At 37.3% G+C, this 23,892-nt stretch overlaps 3 protein-coding genes across 3 annotated transcripts; all 3 read left to right on the top strand.

The window, feature by feature from the left end:
- The first annotated feature begins 3,628 nt into the window (after positions 1 to 3,628).
- On the top strand, positions 3,629 to 6,477 carry LOC117613965 (probable N-succinyldiaminopimelate aminotransferase DapC). Its single transcript, XM_034342603.1, has 2 exons — positions 3,629 to 3,963; positions 5,186 to 6,477. The coding sequence occupies exons 1-2, from the start codon at positions 3,742 to 3,744 to the stop codon at positions 6,332 to 6,334; spliced, it is 1,371 nt and encodes a 456-aa protein (XP_034198494.1). The 5' UTR covers positions 3,629 to 3,741; the 3' UTR covers positions 6,335 to 6,477.
- Positions 6,478 to 9,657: 3,180 nt separating this feature from the next.
- Positions 9,658 to 11,262, top strand: LOC117613665 (inorganic phosphate transporter 1-4-like). The gene has a single exon (XM_034342255.1). The coding sequence runs from the start codon at positions 9,658 to 9,660 to the stop codon at positions 11,260 to 11,262; it is 1,605 nt and encodes a 534-aa protein (XP_034198146.1).
- A 3,518-nt stretch (positions 11,263 to 14,780) lies between these two features.
- Positions 14,781 to 17,286, top strand: LOC117616522 (MORN repeat-containing protein 1-like). The gene is made up of 3 exons (XM_034345861.1): positions 14,781 to 15,995; positions 16,585 to 16,813; positions 16,915 to 17,286. The coding sequence occupies exons 1-3, from the start codon at positions 15,091 to 15,093 to the stop codon at positions 17,077 to 17,079; spliced, it is 1,299 nt and encodes a 432-aa protein (XP_034201752.1). The 5' UTR covers positions 14,781 to 15,090; the 3' UTR covers positions 17,080 to 17,286.
- Positions 17,287 to 23,892: the final 6,606 nt, after the last annotated feature.

The raw sequence follows: 23,892 nt of genomic DNA, 5'->3' as shown, positions 1-23,892 counted from the left end.
CCAGCAGGGACCTCGTCACGACCAGAGGTGGAAGCCTCCGGTAGGGGGTCGGGGTACCGAATCGGGTACCGTCTTTGAAGACTGCAGCTAACGGAAACGGCTGCCCCGTCATCAACCCCTTGCCGACGCCATGAGCAGGAACGGAGTTCACCTCCTCACCGATAATCCGAACATCGGTGTCCTCTTGCCCCTCGGCATCAAAGCTCACGGCCAAACTAGACGTGTCCCAGCCCGATGACAACTCCCCATCGAAAGCGTCGGGCTCACTGCCGAAGGAGGACTCGCTAGAAGACATCTACAAAAAAAAAGAAGAAGGAAAAAGGTTGCTAAGGTTCTGTAGTGAACTACCCTACCGATGTCTAAGCCACTACCTATAGCCCACTAGACTACCGAAAAGAAGTCCTATGTTGCGATCGGCAAGCCTACGCCATAAGGAGATACAATCAAATAAAAAGGGTTGGGAGTACCGAACGGTATCTTACCTTGAGTGTGGTTGGGAGCCGGATTGCCGATAAAACCGCTTGAGAATCGCCTTGATTGCCGTTCGAAAGCTTCGGGAATCGCCTTGATTGCCGATAATTCACGCGAAAATCGCCTTCGTTGCCGTTAACGCACTTCAGAAATCGCCTGCGCAGAGCTCTCGCTTCAACTCTCAAACCCAAAGTGAGCTCTACGCCTGGAGCCATCTCTATTTATAGGGAGATGGCTGCAACGGTACGCCTCGGGAAACCAAACGGCTCATAATTGCAGCCGTCAGACGTCACTCCGCTGGCCACGTGTCGCCCGATGGATGGTGATGTCTGCTGCACGCGTGGTACAGAAGACGAAGCGTCTCTGCACGCCGGGCGCGGAAGGCGAAGCGTCTCCACGCGCCAGGCGCGGGAAACGAAGCGTCCTGCCTTCACACCTCTCAGCATCGGCGATCCTTCAGATCTCAGGGGAACCTTCCACAACAAACTTGCCGAACGGCAGGGCATCCCCATGTGAACCACCGAGGGATGATATGAACAAATTCCGCTTCAGGGGACGCTTCCAGAAGAACCTTGAAGAAAACTTGAGGGGGACCTTCTTGTTGATCTTAGTATATCAAAACACGACCAATGACCACGGCGGTGGGCGAAGTCGAACATTTGACGCCTTCTTGAGGTCCCGGTGATAATCCTCTGCAGAATCCTAAACGCGAATGCGCGACTGCACGGGACGATGTGCGTCTTTCACCGACCGAGCTTACAGATCGCGCCGGAAATATGAGGCCTGTCTGCGCCTCGCCGGTGATTTAATATAAAGAGACACCACTCGGGGGGCGAAGAAAAGGTGTTCTGTTGTCGCTTGATCTTATAGTCTAATCACCTCGTGCTGCGGCGTGAGGCGCTTGACCGGTACCACACCTGCAATTTTACCCAAGTCTTACGAGCGTTCCTTTTCGCGGGAACTTGATCTTGAACCTTAACTTACCTTCCAGAAGGAGCCTGTCACTAAGTTGAAGTGAACCCGCGTGAAACCACTTTTCGCATCAACAAGCCAATATGTCGATCTAATGCCGATGTCGATCTATAAAAGTGATCTCGGTATTTTTTTTGTTTGGATGATTCTTAATACGAAAGATATAATACGTGTAAGGAAAATACAAAGAGTTTTATTTTTATATAAATGATAAAAATGAAGTAAATTCTTTTAATCACTATAGCTACAAATATCTTGCATGAACCTTTTGTCGTATTAACCATTTTAAGCTGGAATATAATACCTTATTGAAATGATGATGTGTAAATGCCTTAAACATTACTTTTTTCTTCTTCTTCTTCTTCTTCTTCACATGTTCAAGTGAGGTGGAGGACGAGGGTCGACTGTATAATGAGTCATGTGGATGCAATTAAGTATTCTATCATTAATGTTATAATCCCCACATCTTAACATTAATGCTATGCAAAACATAATAAAATAAATGCGTACACTTGGTTATGTATAAAGAAATAAATTATACACATCCTCTTAAATAATACACAAACTAAGTGATTCTAATTTCTACACACGCACCTATATTACAGGCCATGAGCCCAATGTTTAAAAATGATCTAATCTATCGAGAAAGACAAATTTTATATTCAAAACCCAATATTTATAGATTATTTTAGTAACAAATTGCAAGATTGTTATTCAAATCTAATTAACTATGACGTTGTTTGGGCTATATACACATGATGAAACTCATTTAGGTATTAGAGAAAATATAAAACCCAATGTAGGGACTGTTCATTCATATATTATTGGGCTTTGCCCTCCTTTCAACCAAAAATAAAATAAATAATTAACTCCATCTATTCATTATTAGGGCCTAGCACCTCAAACCTTTTATGTGATAATGAAACGAACTTTGCCCCTTTAAAATGCCTAGGGAGAGAGAGATACCATTAACGTCTCACTGCAGAATCGTAGTAGTGCCTACTACTTACTATATATGACTAGTTATTATTGCAGGGGCCACCTTTTGAGAGTTGCCGCTAAACAAGTTTTCAAGGTCACTCTCTCGGATCGAAGGGGCGGTTTTGTTTCGTTTAATACGTAAACATGATACTACTAAATTAAAAATTAACATGAATAAAATTAAATGACTATGATCGAGCTAATTAGATTTAGTTTGGGAGGTTATATTTTTTTATAAATACTTTGCTTCACTTGTAAACTGATTTAAGAGGAAAAGGTCAGAGCTAAGGATTCGTCTTCTCTCAAAATTTTCTATCTATGTATTTTGATTTTGTTCATTTTGCTTACCATATCTATCATCCTTTCAGAGCAGGAACTGCTTGTGCCACTTACCTAGGAGTCTAGGACCTATCCATCAACAATTTTCAAACAAGACAAAGTTGCCAAACCAAGTCCAAACAAAACTAGACTTGCCTGTGCTGCCAGTCTCAGTAGTAGGCCGTTGTAGGCCAAATGAGTTCGAGGCCTATGACTTTGTCTTGTAAATGGTTGGTTTTTCTTAATCGCAGGCCCAAAGAAAAACAAAATGGACGCTTGTCATTTCTTGGCTTTGGGCAGGTGAGATTTCCTATAGTCATATGAAGAGATCAATGTTATTTTAATATATACAACCCTATAATGTTTGCCATAGAAATTGAAGCCTTGTAAACTAGTGTTCTTTTAAAATAACCTAAATTAAACTGTAATCAATTTCGACGATCCATGACTTTGTCTTAAAAATGTTTTATTCTGTGAAAAAAAAATCGAGCCTAGTAGCACCGGTTTGCAACTCCGTAGAGTATTAAAATGGCTGATTTATATGAGTGAATTGTAATTAACCGTAAATTTGACAGAAAAACAAGTCTTTTGGGATTATAAAAGCATTTTTTATCTAAAGCAGTGTCAAACGGACTCTAAATGAAGTGTGATGGTCTTGATTTTGTTCGTTTTGGTGAAGTCGGACAAAGTACGCCCTTCTAGTGTACACACATGTTAGTAGGCCAATAACCACAATGGGTTGGTAGCGGACATCAAAAATTGAATTATCTATTCATGCATAGCAGCATGATCCATGCGTACCCAATAAAAATTCATAATAGTGCACTAAATTTACAGCATTGGATTTGGGCCAGTGAATATGAAACCATTCCCGGCAAACCCAAAAAATATCTCTCACAAAAATAGTCGTGCGCCTCTGACTCTCACCGTCGCTTAGAATAGAAACCCTTTCACTTTTGGAGACTCTGTTTGCCTTCATTGCCATTGTGTCTTTTTGTCATGCAGATTCAATGCACCTGGCCAGCCAATGAAATGCGCTTCGGCTCTTCCTCATTGATAAATTTGTCCAAGCATTTGTACGCAGACTTTAGATTCGTTAAGACTAAAACAGGAGCCACTCCTCGCCCATCTTTCTCAGCCACCATGTCCACCGTTTCCACCCAGAACGATGTCGTTTCAGGTCAAAGCGAGTCGATCCAGAAGACCCAGCAGCCTTTACAGGTATGTTATGGACCCAATTTGTGCTTAATTTCATGGCGTACTGTAAATGGTCGTGGTTTGAATGGAATTGGGTTTTGGGGCTTTGAGTTATTGGGCAATTTACACATGGCCAAAAGGCTTCATTTTTAGTTTTATTTTTTATAGCTTGGATGAGATGCCTTAGGTATGTAGAAATTCATAGGTTTCTTATGATCTGCAGTAGGATCTGTCTGGTGAACTTGATTTTTGTTTACAATTTACTCAACGCTTGTAGAATGATTGTCAGGCTGTAGCCACTGTACTGCAGTGTCTTACTATTCTTTGTTACATTTTCTTAATTTTGAGTGTTTTTAAAAGAAATGTAGAGAAAAATAAGTGATGTCAGGCTGCTTAAGAAACCACCTGAAACTCAATTGTAAGGAATTGACAGCAATCCAAGTATGTTTTGTAACTTAATCCTGCTGAAGCAATGATAATAATATAATAGTAATGTAATCACTTGATGCACTTATATTATAATATAAGTTTACCATTGGATAATGGGTTATAACTTATCCGTGATGTATATTCTTAATGTGACAGAGTCGAAGACTCCATTTTTAATCCCAAGTGAATGAAGTGCCTGTTCTGTCAACTGTAAGGTCAAATGTGTTGAGTAAAAACTAAACAGTGTTGGAAATAATAAAAATAAAGCATTAAGTTAAGATGACAATTAGTGGTCACTAATTAGAGTTATAGTGCCGTCATTCTGGGTTTTACAACTACGTTATAATACAGCTGCTTTGATATTAGAGGGTGGAGTTTTATGCCTCCTAATTTGTTAGTTTGCAACTTGGTGAGTTTTTATCTTCTTTTGCTTATTCTCTTATAGGCTATCCCTCTTTTTTTTCCATCCCTTTTTCCTGCCTTTTGGACTTCAGTTGTCCTCTATAAAGACTTTAGTCTTGCCTCATACAGTATATTCAGTTGTTGCTTTTTCTATCTATATATCAGTCCATGGCTGCTTCCAAAAGCTTTTGACATGTCTGTAGTGCCAAGTAATTGGCTGGGGGTCCTAGGTGACAATGTCATGGGAAAAGTGGTATCCAACTGAGGTGAAATATAGGCGGTGATCATTGACTTATACCATGTCTGTTTTGATCCGGCATGTTGCATATTCATATATGATTGAGCTACATTTGTATGTGCTACATCCTCGAGTTGATCAACAGTTGCAGAGTTTGTTTTGGTCTTTGTTTTTCAGGTTGCAAAGCGCTTAGAAAAATTCAAGACGACAATCTTCACGCAAATGAGTAGTCTCGCCATTAAATATGGAGCAATAAACCTTGGGCAAGGCTTCCCCAACTTTGATGGTCCTGAGTTTGTGAAGGAAGCAGCAATTCAGGCCATCATAGATGGGAAGAATCAATATGCTCGTGGATATGGGGTTCCGGACTTAAACTCTGCCATTGCTGAGCGATTCAAGAAAGATACTGGACTTGTTGTGGACCCTGAGAAGGAAATTACAGTTACCTCTGGGTGCACCGAGGCAATTGCGGCAACTATGCTGGGCTTGATAAATCCTGGTGATGAGGTTATACTCTTTGCTCCTTTTTATGATTCTTATGAAGCCACTCTATCCATGGCTGGTGCTCAAGTAAAAGGCATCACCTTACGCCCTCCGGATTTTTCTGTCCCCGTCGATGAGCTCAAGTCCACAATCTCAAAGAATACTCGTGCAATTCTTCTAAATAGTCCTCATAACCCTACTGGAAAAATGTTCACTCGAGAGGAACTCAATGAAATTGCATCTCTCTGCATTGAAAATGATGTGTTGGTGTTCACTGATGAAGTTTACGATAAGTTGGCTTTTGAAATGGATCACATTTCACTGGCCTCTCTTCCTGGGATGTATGAGCGCACGGTAACCATGAATTCCTTGGGGAAAACGTTCTCCCTGACCGGATGGAAGATTGGTTGGGCTATAGCTCCCCCACACCTGACATGGGGAGTGCGGCAGGCACACTCTTATCTCACTTTCGCTACCTCCACTCCAATGCAGTGGGCTGCTGCAACAGCTCTCAGAGCCCCAGACTCCTACTATGTGGAGCTGAAAAGAGATTACCAGGCAAAGAAGGCAATTTTGGTGGAGGGATTGAAGGCTGTAGGTTTCAAAGTGTATCCATCAAGTGGCACCTACTTTGTGGTTGTAGATCACACTCCTTTTGGACTGGAAAATGATGTTGCTTTCTGTGAGTATCTGATCAAGGAAGTTGGGGTGGTGGCAATCCCAACCAGTGTTTTTTACCTAAACCCAGAAGATGGAAAGAATCTCGTCAGATTTACCTTCTGCAAAGATGAAGGAACTCTTAGGGCTGCAGTTGACAGAATGAAGGAGAAGTTGAGAAAATAATTCAAAGGCGCCCGGTTAGAATAAGTGAAAACTCAGATTTGTAATCAAGTATTTGAAAGTATCCTTCTGCCCTGCTATTTGAACTCATGTTTTCTATACATCTGATTAATAAGGTTATTTAGCTGTGTAGCGTTTTACTGGCATATGTGGTTTTTTCGCTGGAAATTTGGTATTTTCTTTTATACAGAGTATAGGGTGTGTACAAGATACCATTTACAACGGGCAAATATACCACAACAAAACTACACTAGCACTGTAGCAAAACGCTGTGATTAACTACCTTACACTAATGGTTGTAAAATCATATTTTAAAATTGTTTGTTTGAAATCGTCGCTTTAAATTCGTTAATTATTTTGAAAAAGGAAAATTGTATACAACCCACGGGTAGTAACTCAAGTCCAATACGATTCCAACAAAAAAAAAAAAAAAAGGAGTCCAATAAGATTTCAAAAATTCCAAATATTATTGTGATTCCGTCTCATCCTGATTTTGATAGGATAGAAATTTCGTCCAAAAGAACAACTCCAAGCCCAAGTTTTCAAGTCCGTAAAAGAATTTAAAAGAATTAAATACTATTTATTAAGTAATTTATGAAATTAATTAAAGTATTTAAATACTAATTATTCACTAAATAAATAATAATTAAAAAATAATTTCTAATTAAAGTCATTAAATAAAGCTAAGATATTACTTAATTAAAAATATTAAACTAAACTAACTAACCAAAAGTTTTTTTTAAAAGCCCACAAAATAATTTAAAATCATTAATTACTATATATTGAGTAATTTGTGAAATTAATTAAAATATTTAAATACTAATTGAAATATAATTAGTAATTAAAGTAATTAAATAAAGCTAAGATAAAAATACTAATTTTTAAATAAATAAAAAATAAATATTAGATGTATAGCCGCACGGCTATACTATTAAAATACTGGAATATATTTAAAGAATCTGGCCGAACTCCTATACTATTAAAATATTGGAATATATTAAAGCGTATAGCCGCGTGGCTATACTATTACAGTATTGGAATATATTTAAAGAGTATCGCCGGACGGCTGTACTATTTAAATATTAAAATATATTAAAGAGTATAGCAGCACGGCTATACTATTACAATATTCGAATACATTCAACGAGTATCGCCGCTCGGCTTTAATATTTAAATATTCGAATATACTTAAAGCGTATAGCCGCGCGGCTATACTATTACAATATTCGAATATATTTAAATTGTATAGCCGCGCGGCTGTACTATTTAAATATTCGAATAAATTTAACGCGTATAGCCGCGCGGCTTTACTATTTAAATATTCGAATACATTAAAGCGTATAGCTGCGCGGCTATACGCATTAAAATGGCAGCAAATCACAGCCAAATAAAACTTAATCAACCACAGCTAACCCGAAAACAGCATCTCATTCCATTCGCTCTTCATTACAACTTTCCTTTCCATTCTTTTCAAAAATCCCAAAATAATAAAATAATCAGGAACAAATCTCCAATTACAGATTTGACAGCATTGAACATTGCTTCTAAAGCATCTGGATTATTAGACTTTTGGCTCACACATCGTATAATTCCAGCGCCCCAACCCTTCTGCCTTCATCTGCATTCCCAGCCTGTGGCAATGCCACTGAAATAATTTCGACCGCATACTTGCTTAAATCAAGGTTGACTGAATTCAAGAGAATCCCAACAGATTCCAGTACAATCTCAGGGTTACGTTTCAGCATTTTAACAGCAGATGGAAGCACAATGTTTTGGGAATCTTCATGTAACATATGTCTAAAAAGTGGATGAAAAGCTTTACTAAGAGTAAGACCCTTGGCTGGCTTTTCCCTTGCATTTAAAATTTCCCTAAGATATATATCCAGAAGCGTTGGCTGTGAAAAGCAAAGGATCAGTTAAAAACTTTGGCAAATAAAAATTACATCAAATCAATTTGAAGAAGAAAAAAAACAGAATAAATACCCCCTTTCATACATGATCATGAGACAAATAATCTCTCACCTTGCATTGCTCAAACAATGAAGATGATTTGCTTGAGGTACTTCAGAACTCCATCAACAACCATACAAACTCAGGACTATCTTTGTATGGGATACGTGCATCTTTAAGTTCCTCTATATACATTTTGTAAATGTCTGGTGACGGGAAAGGAAACAAGAAATATAAAATGCTATGAGCAAATAAGAATGTAAATTAGAGAAGGTTCAACGGGCTAGACCTGAGAAAATAAGTGACCAAATGTCTTCTTGCAAGCCCTTCGCTCACGGAAAGATCTTTGCATAACAATATGAATTAATGATGCATGCACTGTGGCAACTTTACACAATGCATTCTTCGAGACTGTAGCAAACTTACTCTTACTGAAAAGAAGACATGACCACTGGAGAAGTCTGTAGCAGCCAACATGTGATTGCACCCTTACTTGTCGTTCCATGACCTGAACAAGGGCTGCTGCAAAAAATTTCATTGTAAACCTTTTGTAATGATGCCATCAACAGCTTTCCTTGACCCACGATCATCATAAATGTACAAAAGCAATGCAGGCTCTGTATCCATTTCTGCAGAATTCAAAATGACAAGTAATTTAAGAACATCTGCAGATGATCAGCCCATATCAAAACTGAAAAATATTATGTAATACTCAGTAAGCTCAATCTAAACGTGGTATCGAATTATCTAAGGCCCAGTAGTTTTAAATGTCAAATGCATAAATATTCAAAAAGAAAACGTAACTTTTTGTTTCTCAAAGATATAATTGACATAAAAAGCATTAGTTCCATATAGCATTTCCGGAAAGAAACTATTATTTATAAAAACGAAGAAAATTGATGTCCCAAATTAACAGAGCTGATGAATTTTCTAGAGCGATAAGGAGGGAATTATGCATTACCTGATTTTTTTATTTATATAAAATAATGAAGAGGAAGGTTTATGGTTAGGGTTCGAGGGTTTAGGCTTATGGTTAGGGGTCAAGTTACGTGAAAAACAAAAACAAAAATAAAAAAATCGTAGGTTTATTTAGGGTAATTATATTTAAAATAAATAAAAGCTTTTTATTCAACTTGTACAGATTCTAGAGGCATTTTGACTCGAAATAGGAGTTAAAACCCTTATGTGCACATCCTAAAGGCAGTTTAAACCCAAATAAGAGTTAAAACATTTATATCCTAGTACTTATTGGACCAGGATTAATTTGCCTCCCAAAAACCCTTATAAATACATAAATCACAACCCACTTTTTTCAAGAAGTTATAAGATAAGTAAAGAAGAAACTTGATCGAGAGAGAATTTCACAAACTCCAACCATGGCGAAGGAACAGCAACCTGAGGTCCTAAAAGTGCTGGACGTAGCCAAAACCCAATTCTACCACTTCACTGCGGTTGTGATCTCCGGCATGGGCTTCTTCACCGATTCTTATGACCTTTTTTGCATCTCACTCGTCACCAAACTCCTCGGGCGCATTTACTACCACGTCGAGGGCTCAGCAAAGCCCGGCAGCCTACCACCAAACGTGGCAGCCGCAGTCAATGGAGTTGCCCTATGTGGTACCCTAGCCGGCCAGCTCTTCTTCGGGTGGCTCGGGGACAAGCTCGGGCGTAAGGGCGCTTATGGCATAACCCTAATGCTCATGGTGGGTTGTTCCATTGGCTCTGGCCTCTCTTTTGGTAGCTCCCCAACTTCTGTCATAGCCACTCTTTGCTTTTTCCGATTTTGGCTAGGTTTTGGCATTGGTGGCGACTACCCGCTTTCGGCGACAATTATGTCGGAGTATGCCAATAAAAAGACTCGCGGGGCGTTTATAGCGTCGGTTTTTGCAATGCAAGGGTTTGGGATTTTGGCTGGTGGGATGGTGGCTATTGTTGTTTCTTCTATCTTTCGCGCCCTATACCATGCTGACCCCTACTCAGTTGATCCGATTGGATCGACTGTGCCTCAGGCAGATTGCGTATGGAGGATTATTCTCATGTTTGGAGCAATTCCTGCCGCATTGACTTTCTATTCAAGGATGAAAATGCCGGAGACCCCTCGTTACACTGCCTTGGTAGCCAAGGATCAAACCAAGGCTTGCCAAGACATGGCCAAAGTGTTGAATGTTGAGATCAAAGAGAAACAAGAAGTAGCGCAGCCACAAAACAACAGGTCCTCGAAGTTTGCTCTATTTTCCAAAGAGTTTCTTAGGAGACATGGGCTACATTTATTGGGCACGGCCTCCACATGGTTCTTGCTAGACATTGCTTACTATAGCCAAAACCTTTTCCAAAAGGACATCTTCAGCGCTGTGGGATGGTTGCCATCAGCAAGCTCTATGAGTGCCCTAGATGAGCTTTACAAAATTGCTAGGGCACAAACCCTAATAGCCCTATGTGGCACAGTTCCCGGGTACTGGGTCACGGTCTTCCTCATCGATCACATTGGCCGATTTGCAATTCAGCTAATTGGGTTTTTCTTCATGACTGTTTTCATGTTTGTCTTGGCAATTCCATACCATCATTGGACTAGACCTGAAAACAACATCGGATTTATTGTCATATATGGCCTAACATTTTTCTTTGCCAATTTTGGACCCAATAGTACAACATTTGTTATACCAGCAGAGATTTTCCCAGCAAGGTTCCGATCCACGTGCCATGGGATTTCCGCAGCTGCAGGCAAGGCGGGGGCGATAATTGGGGCATTTGGGTTCTTGTATGCATCACAGAATCAAGATAAGGCTAAGACTGATGCAGGGTATCCGCCTGGCATTGGAATGAGGAATTCTCTCATTGTGCTTGGTGTGATCAGCATTTTGGGGTTCTTCTTTACGTTTTTGGTGCCGGAGTCCAAGGGAAAATCGTTGGAGGAGATGTCAAGAGAGAATGAAGATGAAGGTGATCAAGTGCAGCCCAACAGAGTTGAGGTTACTGTTTAGGAATGCAGTGTATTAGGGTTCGATATTTGACACAGCTAGAGTAGTATTTTTGAAGTTAGAATTAATGAATGCAAGTCTTTATTTTATTTTTTATATGATGTTAATTGTCCAACAAGTCATGAAATTTTTATTTTCTAACTTCAAGAACCAAAGTTATCGCTAACGAAAGTTACAATTTCGTATCAAACAATCTTGAAGCATCTATTTATTCGGTCAAAAGATATGGTCTATCCCTGAACAACCAATGCCAATGAACCAGAGTCTAGCGGAAAGTACTATAGCTGATTACTGCTGCATGCAGACTTCATAATTAAATGTTTGATTTTGTGTATGTTTATTTATACACACACAAATTTGGACCACCACAACCTTTGACCAAAAACAACCTTCGATTGTGTGTAAGTAAAATAAACCTTTTTATATTATTTGAAATTTCCTTACCCATAAATGAAATGAACCTCATAGACAAAACAGAGCTGAACATGTGGCATGATACCTTCCTTCTTGGAACATCTGTCTATATGGTGCAGTACGGCTTAGATATATAGAGGAAACCCAATCCTACAATAATGGAGTAGCTCGGACCATTCTAGAAAGCTTAAGCTACTTGTATTAGCCAACTAAGCTTATTATATGAATTCAGAAGATGGAAAGAGTTATAGATTGGATGCATTTTAGTGTAAATGATAATCTAAATTATTATGAATTAATTTATGGAGTGAGGGATTTGAATTTGAGTGTAAGAAGCAGACAGACACACTCCCTTAGAGCCCTTTGATAACTATTTCAATTTTCAATTTTTAGTTTTTAGTTTTCATTTTTTATTTTCCCAAAACTAAAAATTGAAAACTTGTTTGGTAACTAATTTTTGTTTTTGTTTTTTTATATAAAAAAAGTGAAAAGTGAACAAAAGTTGTTTGGTAACTGATTTAAGTTTCAAGTTTTATGTGAAATTTAGAAATGTAATTTTTTGGGTCAAATTGTGAATTTAAGATCATAGAATAAAAGTGCATGTTACAAAGAGTTCGTAGCATTTTGTCGATGAATTTTTTAGAATTAAGATGATTTTCGGTGAATTTTGCATATGGAGTTCTCGAAGCTTGGTCTGGGTATGTGGCCAAACACAAGAATCAAGCAGCCAAGTCTAGGTTGGGAGGTCCCAACTACCGAGTTTTGGTAATTGGTTTGCATTCCATGTGTGGTGATGTGAAATTAATTAATGAAATATGAGAGCAAAAAAAAAAAAAAAACGAAAACTAAAAACTAAAAACACTTTCAAGACGTTTAAAAAAATAAGGGTGATTTTGAAAACTACCAAACATGTTTTCAGTTTTCAAGAAAAATGAAAATGAAATGGTTATCAAACAATTCCTTAGATTTTTCTTTTTCAAAATATTTAATCAGATTGCCATTTTAAGTTGAGGACCGAACACTTATATATCTTAATCCTCTAGAACATACTCTGATTTTTGTGTTTGTGTCTTTTTCTATGATCAATAATTAATTACTATCACTATTTTCTCAAGAAAAGGACCCAAGCGAGTGATATTTTTAACGCACCACAAAATTGATGAAAATATATGGTTATCGTTAATTTTATGTATTTCGGTTTTTGTAAGATAAAAAGGAAAATGATGTGTCAGGTGATAAACATTATCAGTTAATTATCTGTTGTAATTTTCAATACGAGATTACAAAGCATTTATTAATTTTCTTTGATAGTGTACAAGTGAGTGATAGGTAATATATGGCCGAGTAGATGCCCACTTCTTCTTCCTATACACCACAAATAACAAAAAGTAATTTGAAAATATGTCACACATAAATACATAATTAATTGTTCGTGCCAGATTAAATCGTGACCGTACATGTGATTAACATGTCGCCAGTTAAAGTAACATCAATAGTTGATTTGATGGTGATTTTTCGATGAGTTGTGGTGCAGGTAGCCTGCAAATTTTGACAAACAAGATCTGCTTACATAATTATATATACCTATAATTTTCGTAAAAAGTAAACAAATTTCACTATTTTTCTAGTCAACTAAACTACAATTTTCTACCTCGTCACTTGCTAGAAAAAATAACAGGAAAAGGTTGAAAATGTTATTTTTGATTATATAAGGTTAAACCCGATTCATGCGTGTGCAATAATTCTTTTAGGCCTATGAACGAAAAAAACTAGGTTTAAACAATTTGTTCTTGTATTTGTCCAGCGCATTAAGTTGGTTACGCAAAAGGTTGAAATTCATCGTAGGCATATTGAGTTTCATATACTCTATTGTGAGAGAGAGCCCGACATAGCATGTCAAAATACACATGACAATTTGCAAAAGCGGAAATTATCTCTCTTTTCCAATTGGCTCATTTGGACCCTATTTTTATTTTCTTATTGGATGGTTCATATCCTTATGGCTGATTTGCTGGCTGATATATGTGAGGCACAATGCTCAGCCTCGAATTGGCTGATATGGGGATTGGAACTTCTCTCTGTTAAACCTTTATTTAAGTTTGATTTGTAATATCTTAGTTGTTTTACAGGTTGTAGGTCTTAATTGTAGGTGGTTATTTTCTCTATAAAAGATGCTAAGAAAGAGAGAATGTACGAAATGGAAACAAAGCTTTTCTTTAGTTTTTAAGAAAGAAAGGCTCCGCAATCTATTTACCCTTTTATTGGAGTATGTGTTGAGATGAATTCCAGATACGTGTGCACGTATCGGAAAATCACACGTATCAGGTAAATTAAACTGTTTGCATATTCTTGAAAGTTTAAATTCAGATTATTCGTAGTTTATGAGTCATCCATTCCTCCATTAATTTAATCATGCAAAATTAATATGAAGAAACTATAATTTTGGGTACAAGGTAGATGCAAATTGGTCTCAATCCTCATGGGTTGGGGGCTTTTTAATTTAAGTAAATAACAAGAAACCTATATGGCAAAACTAGACAGGATTTGGGGGAATTTTACAAGAAGGGCCATTTTACTTAAAATGGGTGACCCCACATGCATTGCATTTGCAAGGTTAAATATTTCGGTGCAGTCCATTCCATGGAAAGATCTTAGGTTGTGAGTTGTTGTGACAGATGTCAAATTTAATTTACTTTTCCTTTTTCCTTTTTATGCAAAGTAACTTTAACACTTGAAGACTTGAAGCAGTGATAGAATCTAAACCCCATGCATTGCATCTCCAAGAACAAGTAACATCAACAAATTAATAATTCATCAAGCCCTACTCTAACATTTCATGGGACTGCGTCACAGGGGAACATCGCTCAGGTGAATGCTGACGTGGAAGTGGCACGTGCCGGCCTGCACAGTAAAGCGAAAAGGAACCGAAGCCGAATCTATATCCGACGACCACATCTTCCCCGTCTAGACCGGGACTTTCCCAATCCAATCCAACGGCTACTACCACATCTTCATTCTCCACCGCGTGATGAAAATCCTACGGTGAAGATTAAATGTCACCCCCTCTCTCTCCCCAATGCAGCATCAATAAAACCAAAAGCCCGAAGCCGGTCCAGTTCTCCAGACAAAATCTCCGGACTCACTCTCTCTCTCTCTCTCTCTTTCCGCTCTGTTTTGAATCTTCAGAGAGTTGGTTGTTTTTCAGTTGGTGCTAACCTGGGCCGGTGGTGGGGCCCAGAGCTTAACTTACGCAGGAGGTGTCTTTTGCGTGTGAGATGGTTCCGGTGGGCTCGCGGCCAGCGACGTTGGTGATAAGAATCTCGCGATACAGGAGGTCGGTTTAGAATAACCAGAGAAAGAAAAAGGAAGACTCGATCATCGGACGGTTGGGGTTGAATCAATAAATCATTCTCTGAAATGGACGGTCAGAAAAGCCAGGCGAAGCTCACGAGGACCCAGTCGTCGCTGCTGCGGTCGTCGCCGACCATCCGATCCTCCATTCATAGCCTCTCTTCGGTGACCGAGGAGGACGTCATCGTCGCCCAGCAGCAACAATACGACGAAGAAGAGCAGAAGCCCAAGAATTACAACCCCGGTTCGACTCAGAAACCCGGTTCGAACCGGATCAGCCACCAGCACCTGGCGATGGCTTTTCTCACTGTCTTCACCCTCTTCAGCTTCTCCGCCTTCTTCTTCTTCTTCTATCTACGAAGAGAAGAGATACCCACTTCCGAAAATCTCCTCCTGGCTCTGGTCTTCGTCGCAGTCACCCTTTTCTTGGCGAACAAGAACAGGGGCCTGATCAACCACAGCGTCTCCGTTCTGAAACACTCATGGGACGAGAATGCGAAGCGGTTCCGGTTCTGCAAGACGAACGGTGGGTCGAAGCCGGTCCAGTGGTTCATTGGGTCCGACCCGAACCCGAACAAGGCCCGAAAGGAGAAGAAGATTATAAGGGAAGGGGTCGAATTTTACAGCAATGGCGATTTCTACGAGGGGGAATTTCACAAGGGCAAATGCAATGGGAGCGGAGTTTACAATTATTTTGTGAATGGGAGGTATGAAGGCGATTGGATCGATGGGAGGTACGATGGGTATGGGATTGAGGGGTGGGCTAGAGGAAGCAGATACAAGGGTCAATATAGACAAGGATCGAGGCATGGGTATGGGGTTTATAGATTCTACACAGGGGACTCTTATGCTGGGGAGTGGTGCAATGGGCAGAGCCATGGCGTTGGAGTGCAAACTTGCTCTGATGGTAGCTGCTATGTTGGTGAATTCAAGTATGGCGCTAAGCATGGCTATGGTTGCTACCATTTTAGGTAAGTTCTTCAAATCTTGTTTTCGAAATCTTTATTGGGTTGCTTTTGGTTGGATTTGTGGTAACTAAATATGGGTTACTTTCCTTTTTAGTTATAATACAGTAAAGATTCATTCTTTTTCCATTTTCTTGATGAGAATTCTTGGGTAGCTTCAATTGGGTTTTCTTGGGTTGCTTGAGGTTTTGAATTTCGTGATTTTGGTTTGACCTGTACTCTTGTGGGGTTTACTATTTGTGAACTGTTCATGATGAATAAAACAGTGGAATTTGGTTGTTGTGTGGTTGGTTGATTTGCAATTAATACATCTAAGTAAGAATTCTTACAGGTCTCTGTTTTTCCATTATGGCTTCCTTGATGATTTTGTTATTATCATCTCGAGAATTTCATTTTGTTAGCCAATTTATTTCCTTATGTATGCGTTTAATGGTGTGTTTTCGTATTCAATTGTGCACCTCAGTTGTCTGGCATTCAGTTGAATTTGATGCTGAAACTACAAGTTATTTAATACTATGCGTCTTTTCTTCGTTAAATTATTCATGTACTTTGCCTGAGGAACCTGAAAATGATGATAAATTTGATTTTGCTGCAGAAATGGAGATAGATATGCAGGAGAATATTTTGGAGACAAAATCCATGGATTTGGGGTCTATCATTTTGCTAATGGTCATTGTTACGAGGGTTCATGGCATGAAGGCCGGAAGCAGGGCTATGGTGTCTATACTTTTCGAAATGGCGACACAAGATGTGGTATGTGGGATGGTGGCACCCTTAAGCACCCTCTTGCGCCGCTAACGGATGCAGTTGTTCGAGCAGTTAAGGTATTTTATGACTATTACTTAGCGCATTCACCATTACATGACAAAAAAAAGGTTTGAATAACTAATTCATTGTTCATTCTTTTGTTGTTATGAAATTGCAGGCTGCTGGGAAAGCTGCAGAGAATGCTGTTAACCTCCGGCGGGTAGATGAACATGTGAACAAGGCAGTCATGGCAGCAAACAGAGCTGCCACTGCTGCCAGAGTTGCTGCTGTCAAAGCTGTTCAAAACCGAATGGATGGAAAATTTTGTGATACAAATGTCTAAAAGACATCTTTTGTTTTGGTAGTGTAAATTTTACTAATTTTAAGTGCTTTCGAAATGTCAACCCGGTGAGCAAAAGCTCATCGGAGGTTGAGAGAGCGAGAGTGAGTGAGGGAGCGTGTGTTTGAGGCTTCGATCATCACACTGTAACTTGTAAATACACCATGTAAATCAATGGAAGATGAAAATTTCAGAGAATTTTTGGCCTTTTCCCTTGCTGTTGTTTGTGTATTTGGAATCAGTAGTGGCTTGTGGGGTTCTTCTTTCTGCATGAAGTTACATTATTGTGCTCTCTAGACTGCAATAATGAGATCAATTGCTTGATCCCCATTTGTCTCTTATTCTGTAACATCATCATCATCATCAACTTATCTGCAACAAACGAGAAAGAAAAAAAAGGCCTTATCTTCAATTTGGGGACCTCATAACCATTGGAATGCAAACTGTACTTGCTCACCCTAATGTATGTATCTCTGTCTGTCTCTGAGCCTCAGGAATGTATCTGTCTTTCAAATTTTGATCCACTGAACATAAATTGGCAGGTAAAATAGAGCTGAAGAACGTATCTATCTTTCCTTCAAAATATTAAATATTAGATGTTGTAAATCTAAACAATATTTGACTTTCACTTGTCCTAATTCAAATAGTTAAGAATAATGATAGAGTCATGGGTGGATGAATGCTAGTCGTTGATACATTGAATGCTCCACGAGCAGCGGTTAAGGTTCGCTCACTGATCCATAACAACTCACTTGTTCACTGATCTAAAGATTATAAGTCTCAGTGAGAGTGTTTGTCTGGTAAGACATTTCCTCATATGCATATATTCCTTTCTTTTCAATTTATAGATATGTTTGTGCTTGCTCAACCTTTTCCGTACAAAGAAGTTCCCGACCAATTCATAGACAGAAAATGTCAAACAAAGGAGTAACGTGAGAAGATGGGAAAGATCGAGGCACCATAACTGATCACGCTATTCCACTATGCCAAGTTGCCAACACCACCACCCCACATGTGGCCAAAAGTGACCCTTACTCATAACACCCATCTCAACCCTCATCTAAAAACTCTTTTTTCTCTCTTTAAAATAATCAGTTCGTTATTTGTAAATCACAATTTGACATATGTTTTTATTTATTTGTAATTTATTGCTTTTATTTATTTGTAATTTATAAGTAATAAGTGATCGATTTGTACATGTAAAGAGCCAAGCAGTATTGCGTTTATAATTATAGGGGTCCCAAACAATATGTGACAAATAGATGAGTCCCTATTTGAATTGGCCGGACTATCTTTTTGATCAATAACATAATTTAGTAGAATTCCGATAGGCTCAACACAGATTTGATTAAATTAATGCTAAGTAGCCATGTGCACTCCTCATCCAATCGGATAATGTTAGGAGATTGCAATATTTTTATACGAAAATAGCACATCATGTGGGGGTGGTGGGTGGGGCTCTTTGTCCTGGTGTAAAAATCTTTTAACTTTTCATGCTTGCTGGATCCACAATCTCTGTTGCATATCCAATATAAAAATGAACCCAAAAGACCAGAAGAAGAAGAACTTTCTCTGTTTCTTTTTATTTCTTTTTTCAAATTTTAAAATATAGTATGTGAGATTCTTTTTCTCTTTGCTTTGTTTATTTTGGTCACAGGGGGAGTAATAATGCCCCCTCTCCAGATTCAAATGTCTTCTTACGTTAATTTTCTAACAACTCCCACATGCATTTTTTTCACAAAAGAGAGAAAAAAAGGCACTTATTTTCTAATATTTTTAAAGGGGTTGAATTTTTTACAATCTTTGACCAATCCTCTAGGGTTTTGGTTTTAAAAAAAATCCCAGTGGATAGAAGCTACATCATCCCTGACCTAACATATATGCTGCTAGCCTGGTTTTCATTAATGGTGGGGATTTGGGAGAGATAGAGAGAGCTGCATTAAGATTATGCTTAATTGTTAATTTGTTGTGTTTTTTTTATGTCTCTTGGAGTATGTTATGTCTCACTATTGTTATTTAATAGGCTCCCATCTGGGTGTGTCATAATTTGGTCCACATATAGTTATAAAATTGCAAATTTTCTTCTTTTGGTTTCCTTGGGAGGGCTCAATTTCTGACCCACTGTGGGAAGAGATTGAAGTATTATATATGTATCTCTAGGTCTTTGTTTCTTCCTTCATTTTGAACCAATAGTCTAGACTTCTATAGTTTCCAGTCAAATTTTCTTTGGATGAATCCCCAAAAAAGTGTTTTGTTCAAGACTGAAGTGCCTGTGTAGTTGGTGGGTTCATGCCAATAATCAAATCACTGAAAATTAAAATGTCAAAAATTTTGAATGTATCGTGAAACTATTATTAAGTTGAAAGTTTGAATTTTTGAATCTCAACTGATGTGATAGTGTTTCATTTATTATATATGAACTTATTACGAATCGATTAAATATGTTGTTAGTTAATTAAAATTTGAGAAAAGTTGTGATGGATATTAGTTTTAGTATCCTAGATCTTCCTTTTCTGTTTTACTATTTTCTCTAGCTCACTTGTTGATGTTGAAAGTTTAAATAGTAAAGATGCATGTGGATCTTAACTATTAGCTTTATTATATTCTAACATTTATTCTTTTGTATCTAATAAGACATGGGTCAAGTCTTGTTTTTGTATTCTAACAAAAAGATATGTTCAAATCTACATCTCAAGATCATATATGATCTCAAGTACATTAACTGGGTAAGAATAGGACATAGAAAACCTACAATGCTTATAGAGGAAGGGAAAAAAACTATGAGATATTAAAAGGGAGAGGGACCCTCTAAGCATGGAGTGGTGTTCATGGCAAAACTTCCTCTACAAATAAAAAAAGGTTCAAGCATTTCAGAGATTTTCCCATCAGATTCTGTAAATATTTTATTTTTTTAACAATGGACAAGATATGAAACGCATGTCTGGTTCATGCATTGATTATCCATTATCACACTGAGCAATCCTCAATGTCCATGTCCCCCTGAATGTCATGATTTCTTTATAATGTTTGAATTATAATCTTGGTAATAAATTCCTTTCTGATAAATTTGAACTTTCTTCGGGAAATTGCATCTTCGATTTGGTCAATCAGTCATCTCATAGGTAGCTCATCTTTAAGTATCATGAACTTATTCTGCAAACCGTACAATAATACAAAATGTGTGAACCTTTTTATTTTATTTTTTTGTCTTTGGAAACACACAATGTGTTTGAACATCAATAACATGGATGGTAAAGTATGATTTGTGAGATGGCATCATCACCTTGGCCCAAACTCAACAGAACTTGAACAAATGACTTTACACGTACAAACTTCAATTTTTTTTTTTTTGGTTATTTGTTCAAACATTAGAATGGTGAGAGTTCAACTATTTAGGGTAGGTGTAGGTGTGAAGCTATAAGTCACAACTAACTTCAACATCATATCTTACTTGATCCTTTAGTTGGGGAAAAATTTGTCTCTTTCATGTTAAACCCTCTTGTTCACATTTTACACATTTCAACAACATGGTGTGTGAGATTAGACATGCAAATATTTCTTCTTAATAAAATGACCGATTTTAACGAAAAAACATACATATCTCGGTGCATATATTCCTCTTCTTATAACACATATTAATTAAGTGACTACTCAAGTAGTATGTTATGAGAAGAGAAATATATAGTAAGTACCGTTTTCCAAACTTGAGTCTTACTTTTGACCAATTAGTGACGGGTTAGCTGCCCACCTGTTGTAGCAAAACTATTAGATTTTATCTAAATCTTAATGATTAAATTTGAAATACAAAATCCGTAAATATAGAAAAGATCTGTGCACATAACTTTGTCTTGTAATTTTATCTACATGCAAATTGCAATAGCAATTGATTGATTTGAGAAAGTGCCACGTTCAGCGAACCCTCTTTAGGTCTAAACAGCAATTTCCAAAACGATGTATAAGTCATACGGCCGGCAAGTAGTATAATTGCAGTGACGAAGAGAAGAAAGAAGAAGAATTATATAAATTATAAATGAATTAATGTCCATATCAGCTTCTCCTTTCTTGTTTGACTCCAAATCAACCACACCATGATGTAACCTACATCTTCTTTTTGGTAAAGGACATTTCTATAATGGAGTGGCCAGCTAGTGCGTTTGGTTCCACAATTAGCTTAGCCTGCTCTCAGAACAATTTCCACACAAAGTAATGTTTCCAAGGATAGATTGGAAACCCATGTTATCTTTTTGCTGGTTTTGTAACTTTGCTGCCATATATAATCAAAAAGTGTATTTGTTGCTTTTATTATTTTGAAATGGCAAACGGCATCTTTGCCATGCAAATGACTTAATATGACAAAAGCTTATATACTATCACCTTTTTTCTTTAAAGTTTTAAACTAGTGGTGCTTATGTTAATTTTTTTTTTTTTTTTCCCTTGACTAAATATTGGGTTGCATGTTTTGTTGTTGATATAAGCGATATTGGGGAGAGAGGGTTTTTCTAACACATACATTGTCAAGGTATTATAGAGGTTCGAATATGAGACCACTAGCATGCAAATTAAGACTTTTTTCCACTTGACTATACCCCATTAACAATATTGGTTGCATTTGATTTCTAATTTTCTACCATAAATTTATACACAAACAAAAGTACTTGTCCTTATACACCAAAAGAGAGGAAATTAAAAGAAAAAAAGATTTGAGAGAGAGAGGAAATTAAAAAGAAAAAAGATTTGAGAGAGAGAGAGAGAGAGAGACGTGACGAACATATCAAAGCATGACCTTGCTCTAGCCTCTTAGAGTTGCCTTCAAATTTCAAACACCAAAAAGGTCCTGAGTCTCCCGACCTTCGATTTTCAAAACATGCTACCGCGGTCCCATGCAAACACCTAAACAAATTTGACTTTGAAACCTCTCTTGTGATTTAATTAAATGCTACACCTGAAAAGGAAGTTGCAAATATATATATATATATATATACACACACCTAAACTGTACTTTTTCATTGGCAAATTTATGAAACAAGTTGTGAGAGGTTTTAGTCACCTAATCCCGGTCTTCTTTTTTGACTTATTAGTGGTTTTTTTTTTTTTTTTTTTGGGGGCTCAGAATTAGTGCCTATGTTGTTTCTCTTTGTTTGGTTTCAAGTTTTTAAGTTTCTTTGACTTTGGTCATTATCAAAGACAAATGTCCACATCAAAAAATCTCAAAACTTAGAGTTAAATTTGTAACGTACACGTTAGTAGGAGGATACGATGTGAGATATACACTTGTATAATATTGTGATAATTCGTTTTTAGAGATATGATGATATTTTTCTATGAAAATGACAAGTTTATAAATTAAATATTTATACGTAGAATATAATAATTTTTAAAAAGGTCTTGAACTACACCAACTTATATATTATAATTACTTAGTTTAGTTAATTGCATATTGTAAATATCGTACACGGGTTCAAGGGAGTTTGCAAAACCTAATGCACACCATTATGTCATCAATGGGGTGTTAGTTGGATGATCCATGCCTTTTAGTGTACTTTCAAGTGGTTTTGGGTTCAAATCCTCCATGGTGGTACCCGTGTGTGTGAGTTTTCCCATCTCCCCCTTTCTAACTTTGACCCAAAAAAAAAAAGGCAAGCTATTACGTCATTTAATATATATATATATATATAAATTCAAGAAATACTCTCAAAAAAGAAAAAAAGAAAAAAAGAAACATATGATATGCATATGTTTTTTTTATATTATTTTCTATTTAATGTTGAAATTCATTTCTCCAACTATAGGGTTGAATGAAACAAAAGGGCACCATAGCCTTAGGTGTGATGGTCCTGCCGTCCAACTTGAATAGAATGATTGATTGAACATTCTATATTTAAATTCTTGAATTTTATGAGAAATCGTATTCAAAATTTATGGTGATCATGAAACTTTGTCAAAGGGTTGGTTTGCATTATTCAAGTGTACCTTCATTAAAATATATATGTGTTTCCTTGGTGTTTACTTGGGAAAGAAGCTATACAGGGCCAGTGGGAATATATATAAATTATTTATTGGATTTTTAACTGTAGAGGTCCTTAAATTTTATCTCGAGTTTCAATTGAGTCCCGAATTTTTTTTTTTGAGGCAATTACATCCTTTAACTCTACAAGTAGTTGCAATTAAGTCCTACCGTCAATTTGATTGTCAATTTAAGAGTTAAAATTATTCATTTAGATTAAAATATTTTAAAAAAAGTATGCAATAATATGAAAAATCAATTGAAGACATGTTGTCCAAAGTCTGAATTACCCTTCAAATAAACAACTGAATTGATGGAATGTAATTGTAGGACTTAATTGCAACTACTTGTGAAGTTAAATGATGTAATTACTTTTAAAAAAAATATTACGGAACTCAATTGAAACTTGAGATAAAATTCAAGAACCTCTACAATTAAAAACCCTTATTTATTTATAATGATCATGCATACACAAACATGCATGAGATTGTATGATAAAAATAATTACTGCAGGGAGCGGCAAAATGGGTTACTAATCCCCCAAATTTCTCACATGATCTTTCGTTCATTGATGCTATGTAATTTCCTTGTTGTGTACGTTTTTGGGCATCTGTGGTACTCTTTCCTATCCTGGAGTTTTTCCCTTGTGGTTTTCTCCGAGAAGATTTTAACGAGGCCACGCATTACATGCCTACTATTCCTCTCTTCTAATGGAATGAAATCAACCTTTTCAAAAAAAAATAATTATTGTTTCCAATGAATAGAAAGATAATTATCTTATTGTCGACCATTCCTCTACATGTTAAATCTTC

This window comes from Prunus dulcis, chromosome 1 (assembly GCF_902201215.1).
Source record: "Prunus dulcis chromosome 1, ALMONDv2, whole genome shotgun sequence".
NCBI classification, from domain to species: domain Eukaryota; kingdom Viridiplantae; phylum Streptophyta; class Magnoliopsida; order Rosales; family Rosaceae; genus Prunus; species Prunus dulcis.
This window is presented reverse-complemented; position numbering and strand designations above follow the sequence as displayed.

Excerpts from the sequence above, each read along its gene's own strand:
- LOC117613665 (XM_034342255.1), top strand. The coding sequence starts at position 9,658 with ATGGCGAAGGAACAGCAACCTGAGGTCCTAAAAGTGCTGGACGTAGCC.
- LOC117616522 (XM_034345861.1), top strand. The coding sequence starts at position 15,091 with ATGGACGGTCAGAAAAGCCAGGCGAAGCTCACGAGGACCCAGTCGTCG. Across the intron at positions 15,996-16,584 it reads TATGGTTGCTACCATTTTAG|AAATGGAGATAGATATGCAG; the intron begins GTAAGTTCTTCA and ends ATTTTGCTGCAG. Across the intron at positions 16,814-16,914 it reads CAGTTGTTCGAGCAGTTAAG|GCTGCTGGGAAAGCTGCAGA; the intron begins GTATTTTATGAC and ends ATGAAATTGCAG.
- LOC117613965 (XM_034342603.1), top strand. The coding sequence starts at position 3,742 with ATGCAGATTCAATGCACCTGGCCAGCCAATGAAATGCGCTTCGGCTCT. Across the intron at positions 3,964-5,185 it reads AGACCCAGCAGCCTTTACAG|GTTGCAAAGCGCTTAGAAAA; the intron begins GTATGTTATGGA and ends TTTGTTTTTCAG.